The 13,172-nt window shown below is 30.9% G+C and overlaps 1 protein-coding gene across 1 annotated transcript in view; it reads left to right on the top strand.

The window, feature by feature from the left end:
- The window catches only part of qsm (Zona pelucida superfamily protein qsm), a 220,937-nt gene that overhangs the window by 192,162 nt on the left and 15,603 nt on the right, over positions 1-13,172 (top strand). Inside the window, exon 5 of the mRNA XM_076403308.1 lies at positions 3,701-3,848. Coding sequence (XP_076259423.1) covers positions 3,701-3,848 — 148 coding nt within the window. The remainder of the gene's footprint in view (positions 1-3,700; positions 3,849-13,172) is intronic.

The raw sequence follows: 13,172 nt of genomic DNA, 5'->3' as shown, positions 1-13,172 counted from the left end.
CAATTGAATGAGATTCATGATTAGGTGTAACGCATTAAATATTCTGGTCAGGGAAGCATACTGGGACTGGGATGATACTGCCGCCCTCTCAGTGTATTCTGATCCAAAATTTTCTTTTATTCAACTCCAATACCATCTAAATAAAATATAAAAATGCTTTAACGAATGAAGAATAAAAGCAAACCAAAGTAAGTGCAGTCATGTTACTTATACTTTGAGCATAGAAACCTGTCCATCCGTAAAATTATTTAACAAAAACATTCCACAATATGAATATGCAAACTACTTGGGCCTTTACTTGGCTAAAACTAGACACTTGGTTCCGTGGCGTGAATTGATTAACAGGTTGCCACCCCTATATAAGCAATAAAAGCAATATGATGGTATTCAAATCAATTAACGTATCTGAACATATGGTATTCAACTATGAGGCACAGCAAGCATCAGCAATATTGAAATATTGGAAAGATTTTAGAGCCAGGCTTTTATGATTATGCTCAATATCCCTCAAAGGATGGGCAGCAGGTACTGTATGTACCTACATCTCGGTGTGCCAACAGTAAAGCAAGAGAGAAGTCAGTACAGCATAAAATGTCAGACAAGACCTGCGCGACATACCAACGAGCTGGCGTTAGAGCTGAGTGGAATAACCGCACGTGAGGCCCAAAAGCATGCGCCCACAGATTGAAGCATTGTAATTAAAGAAAAATACAACAAACAAATAGTTTTGAAGATGGATAACATAGTGGAATATTGTTCTAAAAGATGACGCAGAACAGAGTAGGAAAAATGATATGATGATTTTTTAGGTCCATCTGCCCATATCTTCATAGAATGCTACTTTCTTTCTTAAATATTTTTTTTAATTCTACATGAAGCAATTTTGTTCCATGTAAAAATATATACGTTTCATTTAATATATCATATATTAATTTATTTTCATTTATTTTTCATTTAATATATCATACTTCATAATTTTTGACATTTCCGTCATAAATATACAGAAATGTTAGATACGAATTACGAAATACGAAATTAAATTTCATCCATAGCTACGATAAAGACAAAATAAAATTTTAAACTAAATTATAATTCAGGAATATAAAGCAACTGAAGCTGGAACCGATCGACAACACACAGTCATGTAATTCTATACTTCTGCTATGGTTGTATCTCTTTTTATTTTAACAAACTGAGAATATTCTCCTCAGGCTTTTATTAAAAATGTAAATAGTAAATATATATAACAAGTAAATTTGAATTTTCTTCTTTCTTAACTAAGATGCTTCTTGAAATATACAAAATTGAAACAATTCACAGAAGTTTTAATGAAAAGCAAACTTATATACCAAATAATGATTCTGCATTAGTTAAGTCTCCATTAACTGTGGAGATGTGGCAATATTAATTAATATAAATCTGTTAATGAATATAAAATAATATTTAACTCGTATCAAGAAATTCGGCGACTTGAGAATTTAGTTTACGCTTTATAACTCAAGTCTTTTCAACTTGATGGAGGAATAGTGGAAAGCGAGACTTCGGGTTCAAGTTTGGTGCGTCGACAGTCGAAAGAAAAATATTTTCGAAATATCTTCTGCGACCGTTTTCAGTTGGGGGTTTGTTGTGAATAGAGAGACGATCCTCTGGAGGGATGATAGATATTGGTTTTTGATTTCCTCAAGGATACATGACAAAATGAATGTATAAAACTATATTGATTTTTCTTACGACTATTCGGTATAGTTAAAGCGAAGTGGATATCTTCGCATCCCACTTTTTTTCTGACGTTAACTTCAGTAAAAAGTTATTATTCCCTATATCCCATAGTTATAATTTCAGTTTATAACATACAAAGTTTATAGAGGAAAAGTTCAAATCTCAATGTGTAGTTAATTTCAATAAAGCGAGAGTAAATGCGGAAACGTTTTTGGTTTTATTTTTTGTACAAGATACACTCCAAATGTTTTCTTTCTCATTCTTACCAAAACTGTAAGTAACAAGGAGCACCGGATACATATATTTAGACTAAAAATACCTTTAAAGTCTTTGATGATTTGATCTTTGCCATATATCTTTAAATCTAATAATATATCTTTGCTGATTCTGCTGTATAAATATATACTATTCAGGTATTAGTTAGATAAAATTTTTAATTTAATACAATCTGAAATATGGCCATTCATATTACATATACTGCAGACGAAGGTACTATCATAGTTATTGTACCTGATGAATTAGAGATTCCGAAAAAATATCGATATATAGATATATCGACAGTTTTGTAAGCTGGTATTATTCAATAATTTTTCAAAAAAATTAAATATATTTACTAAACATTATAAAAAACCATTTAATGTTTTTAATAAACGTTCTAAATTGGTACTTAATATTACAGGTTTTATTTTTGGTACTTAATTGTACATGTAAAAAATGTTTTAATTTTTTTTTTAAATCAGTAGAACGATATATCGAAATATCGATATTTTTCTCGGTGTCCGACAACCCTATCCTAAATACTACATCACAATAAACTATTATTAGGTACTTGCATGCACTCTGATGATTTTCTCACTTTGAAAAGGTATTTATTGAGTAAAATTGGTAAAATAGACCTAGCTCCAACTTTTTCCCTCCTTTCTGGCAACATGGCGATACCGTTTCGAGAAAAATATGTTAATTTGTCAGCAACCTAAAGCCATGATGCATCGATTTGAACAAGTGATTGTGGTAAGTGACAATTATTGCCATTGATCTCAAAAGTACTACTTTGAAATGGTTGAAACCAAAACTGATATCAGTATATGATGGAGCAACTGATATCAGCCTCACCATAAATTCTTATTTCAAAATGCTTTCTACAATTCTGTCTTCAAATCCTTTCTTCTCAATGCTATTAGCAATTCTTTCTTCAATTCCTCTAACAATCAATGCTTTTAGCAATACTGGTTTTAAATGCTGTTAACAATACTTTTCTTTATATATACCTCTCGTTGTCGATGCACCCTGTTTTATTGCTGAAGCTCCTCCTTCGGGTCCTTGATGTTGGTGGACTAGGCTGGTTCAAGGAATCTTTTTCTGTATCCCGATCTGTTCAGAATATCAGGGTGGGAAATTCTTCCAGCTAGGAACTTCTCACGCCCATAGAACACGTGCGTTTCGAACTCTTAAAATATTCTCGAATATTCCACGATTTCGGATCTTTTTGATATTTATGATTAGAAGCGCCATAAGGAGTCCTCTACCAGATCTAACTTCTGATACATTTTGTCCAGCTTCGGTACTTGAACCACCATTATCCGAAACATTCGACAACGAGCCGATAGGATATTCTTTTTGTTGAACGCGTGTGTTTTGTACACTCGATGCTCTTCTTTGTTGACATAGATTCACCAGATATTCGATACAATACCAATGTTTTATGTCGTCTCAAGTCATAATTATTTTTCCATGTCATAAATGTTACACAACTCAGATATATGGTCTAATAAATTAGAGCACTAAACCATAGAAAATAAAAAATACTACAATTTACATAAACTTAAATTTAAATGGCTGCACAATTATAAATAATTAAATTTGCGACGTAATAATCTAATAAAGACAGATTTGTAATAGAGCTAATTACATAATAGAGACAAGAACGTGTAATGATAGGACACAATGCTAACAAGACTGAATTTAACTCTTTGTTTTACAGATGTTCAGTGGATCCATATCTCTTCGAGAACTTCAACACCGTAGACGGAGATCACCTGGTGGCCAAATTCCGCGCCTTCAAGTTCCCGGACTCTACGTACGTTCAGTTCAAAGGCACCGTTAACGTCTGCCTGGACAAATGCAAAGGGGTAAGTGCTTTCGGTGTTTTCCAACCCCCGATCAGAAAGCAAATATCCAGATTTACCGCCGGAACGGCGGGGACGATAGGTTAGGGGGACTTTTATTTGATCCCATCGTTGTTTATCAGCTTGTACCGTACGGTAATTTTCCTACGAACAAAAGGAGAATGCCTCGAGCGCGAACGCGTCCTTCTCCCGTCCTGCCAACCACCTCCCGCCTCTCCTCTCGTCCCGCTCGCCCACTCCCACTTTTGAGCCTTTTCAATAATTTAAGGTTTTATTAAAGCCGAAATATGTTCGCTCGTCGTCGAGCAAATAAAACGTCTGAAAACCATTTCGTATGCGAGGGGAACAGGACGATGATGATGATTGATAAAAAGATCACATCAAAGGACACGATACCGGAAAGGTTGAATGCCGTTATATTCGATGAATTTATAAAAGTCGACTTTTGTTAAATGTTAAGGTATGCGTTGTTTATCTCTTGTTTGGAAGAGGCAATATATAAGGCGGAAATAAAGGAACAGAGAGACTGGTGCCGTAAATAAATAGAATTTTAGACAAAACATTCTTTAATGTAAGTTTAATTATAAAATATAAGGTATCTTCAAAGCAATATAACGAAGTAGCTGTGAAACTATTATTTATTGAGTGTATTAGGTTGTATCGTATATTGCTGATTTCTTTATTTTCACCTAGTTTTGAACTATTGAAATGATCAAACAAAAAAGTTTCAAGAACATTGAACGACAAGTCAATACGATCTTGGCATAGAACAATCTACGATGATAAAACATAAACAGTAGACTCAACGTTTTGAACTCCGAAATGATTCGGAATACCAGATCTCAAGTGACCTTATGGTGAGTAGAGTTGAACGAAGCGAACGTTCGGGGCCTGCATGAACACTTGCGCGAGAGATTCGGCATGTATTCGATGAAAAACTCTCCGTTCGCGGTGATCGAAATCAATTCGTAGGCTGTTCGGATCTTCTCGAAAAGTTTCGGTCTCCAAAAATCATATGATGGTTTTCATCGTTTGGTTCTGAATCCTTGTATTCTATTGTTTTAACCATACTTTTCACAATGGCATCCCAAAATTAAATGTCTTGTGAATCATTTTTCGACGGTACGTGTAGTGCTCTTTTCCTAAAAAGCAATGTTTATTGCTGAAATAATATGTACCGTATAATCGTTTTTGAAAAATTATCAAATTGGATGGCCAGTAACATAATAAACAAAGTTATGATAAGGAAGAAAATACGAATGATAGTGAAATTCAACTCGTTTAAAGTTTAAGGTAAGAATATAACATAAAACTATTATGTTTATACGGCTTTAATATTCTACTTATATATTTGTAAAGAGAGTTCAAACATTTACAATTCTGTAATTATTAAAAAATTATCCAAAATCACCAGAAGATATATGCAGTCCCAAGAGAAAAGAATGTATATATGTAAATTTCACTATGCGGTAGATATAATAAAACCTTAAATTATATATGGAGTCATCAGGAAATTCATCCGTCAATGACAGGAATTATATAAACAGGTATGAATTTGTATTTACTATATAATGTTTTTTATATATATTTTATTACTATTTTGAAGGTGAAATATTTGTTAACTGGGTTTAAATTACTTCAGACACGATGGCTAAGTAGTATCAAAAAATAAGAGCTGAAAAGTGCAAGATGATTTGGATGGAAGAGCCACATTCCTTATAAGATGATATGCTTTTTATCTTTTCAAATCATAAAGTAAAAAATAAACTTGCTATCAAGCATATTTGAGAGACATCTTGGAAAAAACGAAGGTGTATCACTTTGAAACTAGTGATACATCCGTTGTCTAAAAAATAGTATAGCTAAGTGACTCTTTTCTCTAAAACTACTGTATTTAATGAGTTTTATTATATATTTTAAGTTGAAGATATGGTTCTTCTTGGAAAGAAGCTAAGAAAATTGATTGTTGAGTATAGTGCGTTTAATGGCTAGTTATTTTGTGTTTTATTACTTATTAGTTGATTATTTTATATGAGATTATTATCAAACATCTTTTCTCTCAGCTGTGAAATACTTTTGTGAAATATTAGTTCGGATTCCTGCAAGTAAAATATAAATATTTAAATTTCTCGTGTTTTTATGTAATTATATGTATTATTATTGATCACTGATAGATATAAAACACATATTTATCATTCAAAGACATCTTTATAGTAATAATTAAATTACAAGAAAAAACAGGGTTATTTTTTCGAAACCAAAACATATGTCATTCATATTCCCGCCTATTTTTCTCACGTTCGCTCAAATTTGTTAGCCCGATCCGCGGTACCTGGTTCGCTTCGGCGTCAAGCGCTGAAAGTTTTGCGGCGAACAATGGAACTAAGCAAAGTGCATGCATAGTACGACTTTGAACCAATTTTGAACCTGTTCATCACGAATGTTCGCCGAATCCAGTTCTGCTCATGCACAATTTCAATTTTCTCTCCACATTCGTCCCGAATGCTCAGGTCTGTACTCACCATTAGATTCGGCCTTGTAACATATACGAATTTTAACAAAGTTGAACTGCTTCTAATACATGCACATTAATTTGCAATGCTCTTGATATCTCATTTTGTCTGCCGGAATGTGTGTTGATGCGTCTTGAATAGCCTCGAAGCGTTGAAGATATAAAAAATCTATTTTAAAACAGTTGAAATAAATTTAAAAAATTAAGAACTTGGAATATAAATATTCACTTAAATCATAAAGCACCATGAATCTTGGAGAAGCTCTAACTCACACGACATATTCACTTGGCCCTATATGAGATAAGAAGTTCAAAACGTTGAACTATGATCGAAGACCGTATGAAAGCGAAACCTGCAAGTGTTCTTTGCGATTGTATTCGTATTCATCTAATATGAATTCGTATGTATCTAATAGATAGAGCAAAGTCATCGAAAACAATCGAAAACATAATATTTTCGAGAGTTTCTTCAATTCAAATAACTCAGCAATTGTGAAAATCGAAAATTATGGAAAACAGCAATAAATTAATTGAAATACTGTTTCCTGCCATTTTGTTGATCTCCATGACGTCTTGTGGTTTACACAAAAGTCAATAGTTAATTCAGGAGAGCTTATCCACATCAACAACGAAGTGGGATATTTATCGCAATGAAATAATCTTCAAAAGTACATTAACATCAATTCGACAAATTTAATAACTCATTATTGCAATAAAAGCCAGCATTAACAAGTAACAGACACATAATCCTCTGAATATTTGATAACCGCATAACATCACTCGGTCATCTTTTCAAGATTTGTAAAGAAAGGGAAAAAGGAATAGGAATAGGAATTGGCTAAGAAGTTTCGAGGATTGCACAAATGCATGCAGCGTAGCTCAGCTAACACACAGCTTCGAAATGTTGAATAAATATTGAATAAAATTAATGGATAATTCGATTGTTATCAAGCAAACATCGTTCTGTTTATAATGTATCACCATGCTACCAGACAAATGTGAAAAAGTTGCTGAAAATTATTGGAAAACATTTTAATTAATATATATTATGCCAATTTTGCTCATTAGATGCTTTTTTAATTAAATTTCTAAGAGTATTTGATAGAATTTGGGAACATATTTGTTTACATTAAACAACCAAAGTACTGAATGTTGGAAATGTAAATTGGAGCTCTATGGCTAACGCCTATATGAATAACTACAACAATTAAAAAAAACTGTTATTTTATATATAAAAATGCCAAACCCATCCTATTTGAAAGTTAGATTAGGTTAACATTTATTTACGTTGTACTGTACACTAATTACTATAGCAATAGATATCGTTGACCAAAATGCATGCAAGAACCTAAACATTACTTATGAGTTTTGACTTTTACATAATATATATGCTCAATATACCTCTACATGTATATTCAATTAATCCAAGTTATAAAAAATATACGTTAACAGATTCTTTAAACTGGAAATTATATTGTAAATATCTGCTATCAATTTAACATAACAGGGCAGCAAGGATCTTAAAATATTCAGATCAATATAAGGGTAGTAAAACATTGCAACAATCTTAATATTTTCTTGAAGATCACATTTTAAATACTCCGAGCATGCAAAGTGTGACAGTATGACCAACAGTTGATAACTAATAAAACACCGGAGTTTGCCTTGCGTTAGGTATGCTAGCATTTGTTTATATTAGGTTTATGAAAATATGCAATATATTTCAAGTTTGACATTAATTGAGCGGTTGGAAATTATGTTGTTATAGGTCTTGCGAAAACATAAAATTGACACTGTTGAAAGTGAAACGCATTTTTAGAAGAAAATCAATTTCAACTTTTCAACATTTCAATTAACGAAATTAGTTTATGGTTAGTAAAAGATTATTTAGATCATAATTGGTGATAACTTGGTGATGTTCATTTCAATTAATTGAAATGAAGTTAATATTAACAATCTGTCTCATATTTGAGCATCAAAGGGTTCATTATTGGTTCCACACTAATTAATAAAAACATCTCCACATATAATATCAATGCAAACCAAGCGTCATTATGCAATATGGAAGTAAACAGATAGGTATATAAAAACATAGGAAGCTAAAAGCGTAAATACAATTCGAACCGAAATAACTCACAAAGAGCTAGATGACTAATAGAATCAGTTTTATAACAGTTTGTTAAAACATATGGTTTATTATTCGTCGTAAAATTAATATAATGTAAAATTATTGTAAAAAAAGTTGCTCGTTAAAGTACTTGTTGCATTATAATGTCCAATGTCCTCAATTGTGACTTATTTACCAAAAACCACATTTTAATCATGGTATGTATTTCATTTAACCCCATGGAAGTTTTTCAAATAAACAATCAGAAATTGCTTGTTTGCTATAATGTCATGAATATCCATCATCTTAAAAACATATCCATAGAAATATAAGAGTACTGGTTGAACTAGAATTTTGTCTGGTTAAAGTTGTTTAGTTCGTAAAAAGAATAAAATTGTTGAAGAAAATAAATGTGTTTTGCGAAAATATTAAACCATTTGGTTGCAGTTTTTGTTTTAATCTTATTCGCTTTGGAACGTATCTAATCCATTGAAATTTTGATAGGATCTCCAAACCTGTATTATGATCATCGGTATAATTATAGATTTAGATTTAGATATTTTGCCGATTACCACCTGATTAAAAAATTATTTACTTGAATCCTTATAATTATGCTTATTGGTTAGAATTTAACATAGTCTGTTACAAGTATTTGTTATAACGTTAAAGATGTGTTCCATATTAGCCTTTATCTTAAAGTAGTTACTTTCTATTTTGATTTCATGTATGTTGTACATTTATATTAACAACATAAAAATTTTATTTTATTTTCAACGCACTAATATCCATTACATGTAATTTTAATATATGTAGAGATTAACATATATTTTTCATTTTTTTCTTCACTAAAAAAATTACTTCAAGGCATTTAAAACGACACAAAGTATAGTCCGATCTGTTTTATATTCCAATCTAAAGAAAAACTTTTTAAGGCTTTGATATTATCCGTCTCCATTAATTAACAACTTCAAGAAATTTAAGGGCAAGTTTAGTCAGTTTTTGTTGGACATACGTTTTCATTTTTTAATAAGTTGAATAAAATGTAAAAATATTGTAATAATATAAACACTTGCCTCTACTACTGGAAAGAGACATTTCTCGAACCTTACGAAACTTACCCAGGGATATTTTTACTTTATTAAAGTATTTTTACTGGATTAGTGACGTAGAAGATGAGCTATATGAACCAATACGTAATTCTCAATGAAGAAACCACAAGTTGCTTCGTGTTACAAACGATCCCAATCAGATTATCTGTATAGTTAAATAAATTATTCGAATTAACCAGACATTCCTATTGGTATTGCATATTACATTGCATGTAATTTTAATATATGTAGAGATTATGTTTCATTCATGTTATGGTTCCCATATGGACCGTTAATTGATATTTAATTGTTTAAGTTCCATTCGGATATCAATTAATAAACGATGTTCACCGCTAAATTCGAAACAATAAAGTCCAAAACGATAAGTTAATGAATATCCGTAGGCATATTAAAAAATATTTATTCACTGAAAAAACATCAAATTCAAATATGCGTCTGACCAACTTTATTTGAATAAAAAACACGGTTAGATAAAAGCCAATGGCGATGCAATAATCAAACTGTTATAACAATCGATTTTTAACTTTTTTTGTGACATTTCAGTGATACTTAATTACAATATCAAATCCAGGATTTTCGCTTGGCAGGGTAGGTTCGACGCATTGTTATATTAATGAAAATTATATTACAGTTAGCGTACCAATAATGGAATTTAATATAATTATTTACAGAATTCTACTCAAGACTATATAATTAGTACTATTTATTTCTACTACTCCTGATTTTCTTAATGAATATTAACTGTAATTATTGACTAACAAATATGTTTCATTAAAATATCAGAAGAAAGTACGTTTAGATATACAATAATATATATAATAATTTTACAAACAATTTATATATAATCTTAGATGAGATCTTTGAAAATCTTGTAGGCAATATTATTTAAATGACGTCAGCTTATATGTACATTTTAGTGTAGTTCAATTAATGATACATTAGTATCAGTCGTTATAATATTCTGGAGCTACCATAGGGCTATTTTCTTTTGAATCTATATCAAGAAAAAAGAGCCTTGGCACTGAATCACCAATCGCTCCATTTCTTTCTCCTCCGAATTACTCTTTAACCTACTCTACCAAATTTATAAGTATCAGAGTTCAACATGTACAGTAATATATACAATATGTCAACTTGGATAGAAACGTCGCAGTTCACATGTTCTTATAGGTTACCAAAAGCGACTTGCGATATAGACTAGAGTATATTCGATACCTAGGCCATAACTATAAGTAATATTACAACTATGAAAAACTCTTTGGTAATTTTCTTCGCAAATAGGAACGTCACTATCACTTCTGCAAATAGGAACGTCACTATCACTTCTACCGTAATTGATATAATACTATTAGTTTCATTGCATATATATATTTTAACTGATAAGATGTACATATGTCTCAGGTTTGTAAAACATTTTCCATAATAAGTACACACTTGATAACACCTCCAGGCATATGCCATATTGGTTTGGACAAGACTGTTGAATGAGTTCAACAAATTTCTTATAGACTTCTGTGAACCGGCTTGAAAACGTAGCGACCAGCTCCAAAATAACATGTATCAAAATTATACAAAACGATCTGAAAAATAGGGAACTAATTTCTAATCGCCCGAGACCATAAACGGTTGCAACCAGAAATATCGCCAATTGTGGCGAGATTTAGTTAAGAATATTCGAAGTCTTGTGACATCAACAGCAGCATACCAGTTAAGAAGGAAACTCTCATAAAGCACTGGCTATGGATTGATGATGATAACAATGATGACAACTCGACGATAATGTAATTGAAGATCTAATACTGTCATAGTATAAACTATGACAATAAACTTAGTTATGATTTGTAAAACAGATTTATTATTATCGTATTATATCAAACACATGCTGCAAACACATGCACAATTTAGAGAGGAATATTATGGTAGACACAATTGAAGTTCCTTATAAAATTATATGACACTAACAATTTTTCTTAAATATTTCTATATTTAATTACCATGCAATAAATATATTTCTTATAAAAGATCGAAACTTATTGATTTATTTTTATCTAATTTAAATATATTTAAATATATGAGGCATACTATGAAAAATGGTACTTTCAAAGAATATGCGTTTATAATCTAGTTAATATTGCTTATAAATAGCAATGTATTGATTAAACTTAAATTTAATAGCAAACTTTGGAATATGGAAATCGTTGGATAGTTCTGAAATAGATTTAGAATAGGTACCTAAGTTTTACCAATATACCATATATCGCCAATGAAAATATTATTAGATTTAATAAGACTGTGAACTCGCGTAATCTAAATTGATGATCTCAAAACGTTGCTATATTGCCGCATTAACTCTGAGTTTTAGTTCACTTTGATTGTGACACAACAACATTCTAATACGAATAAAAGAATAATAAAAAAAATGCAATGAAATATAATTTATTTTAATAATATAGTTTCGAGGAACTTAATCTACAACTATACTTTAATAATTATAGTCTTAATAGTTTGTAGGTTGGGGTTGTGTTTTATTATGTTTACATTTAGCTCTTTTCCACACCACCTATAAGGCAGTGTTCCAGGCGAATTTTTTATATAGTGGAATATCCTAGAGGCCTAATACACCTAGTTAAAAATTGTAAATTCAAATAATGCATTTTAATTTTATTAGAGAGCATATTTACTTTTTACGATTAATTTTTGTTTCCTGCGGTGCAGTGTTTTCTTGTAAACTAACACTAACACTTGTTGATGATTCGACCATATGTCATTTTCTTCTTCACTGTGTTTGAGCGGGTTAATGCAAACTGAAGATGTTATTGTAATGTGCTTCTTTCTAGATATTCAGATAGTTCTTGCTTATATATCCTTCTCGACCAGAACGTCTATTTTAATAATTATTTCCCACAACCAATTCTTATTTCTGACATGAAAAAATATATATCTGCAATGCATTATTAATAAGTGTTATGACCAGGAAAATCGAATCAATTGTTATTCCACCGTTTACCTGTTTCTATCAACTTCTGTTGCCTTAACACTTTTTATTATCATCTTGCCAAGCGTCGCCCAATGCCCCATTCTAAAATGTCCATGTCTCATCTAAATACACAAATTGAACTAATAATATGATTCTTGCTTGATTTTATTGTATGCTTTTAAAAATTGTATTCTTTTAAAAGCAATGTTTGGAAGTTCTATTCGACTTCTTCGTGGGTTATCTTTATACTCCTAAATCCTACAATATTTGAGGTATGTTCTACATCAACAAATTTCCTCTGAAATAACTGTATTAAATTATATTTTTATAAATTTCATAAATCTTGAATAGAACATTAAGGTATGTAACATAGACACTTTCTTTTCTTTTCTTTTCTTTTTTTGGGAAATTTTATTTATAGTGTCCATACTAATATTCAGTGCAGCTGTAACACAATGAAATATATTTCCAATAAAAATCCCGTCAGCTTGTTATTTAATAATATCTACACTTACCTCTGTAATGCATTTTACAGGTAAGAACAGACCCTCATTACCTCGTTCCTGTTGGAAGTTTTTGATTAGAAACGTAATTTTCAATCAGAGTAATTACAAATATTAAG

Source organism: Rhynchophorus ferrugineus, unplaced genomic scaffold (assembly GCF_030347505.1).
Source record: "Rhynchophorus ferrugineus isolate W39M unplaced genomic scaffold, kcgeb_rfMv2 rfM4, whole genome shotgun sequence".
In the NCBI taxonomy this organism is placed as follows: domain Eukaryota; kingdom Metazoa; phylum Arthropoda; class Insecta; order Coleoptera; family Curculionidae; genus Rhynchophorus; species Rhynchophorus ferrugineus.
This window is presented reverse-complemented; position numbering and strand designations above follow the sequence as displayed.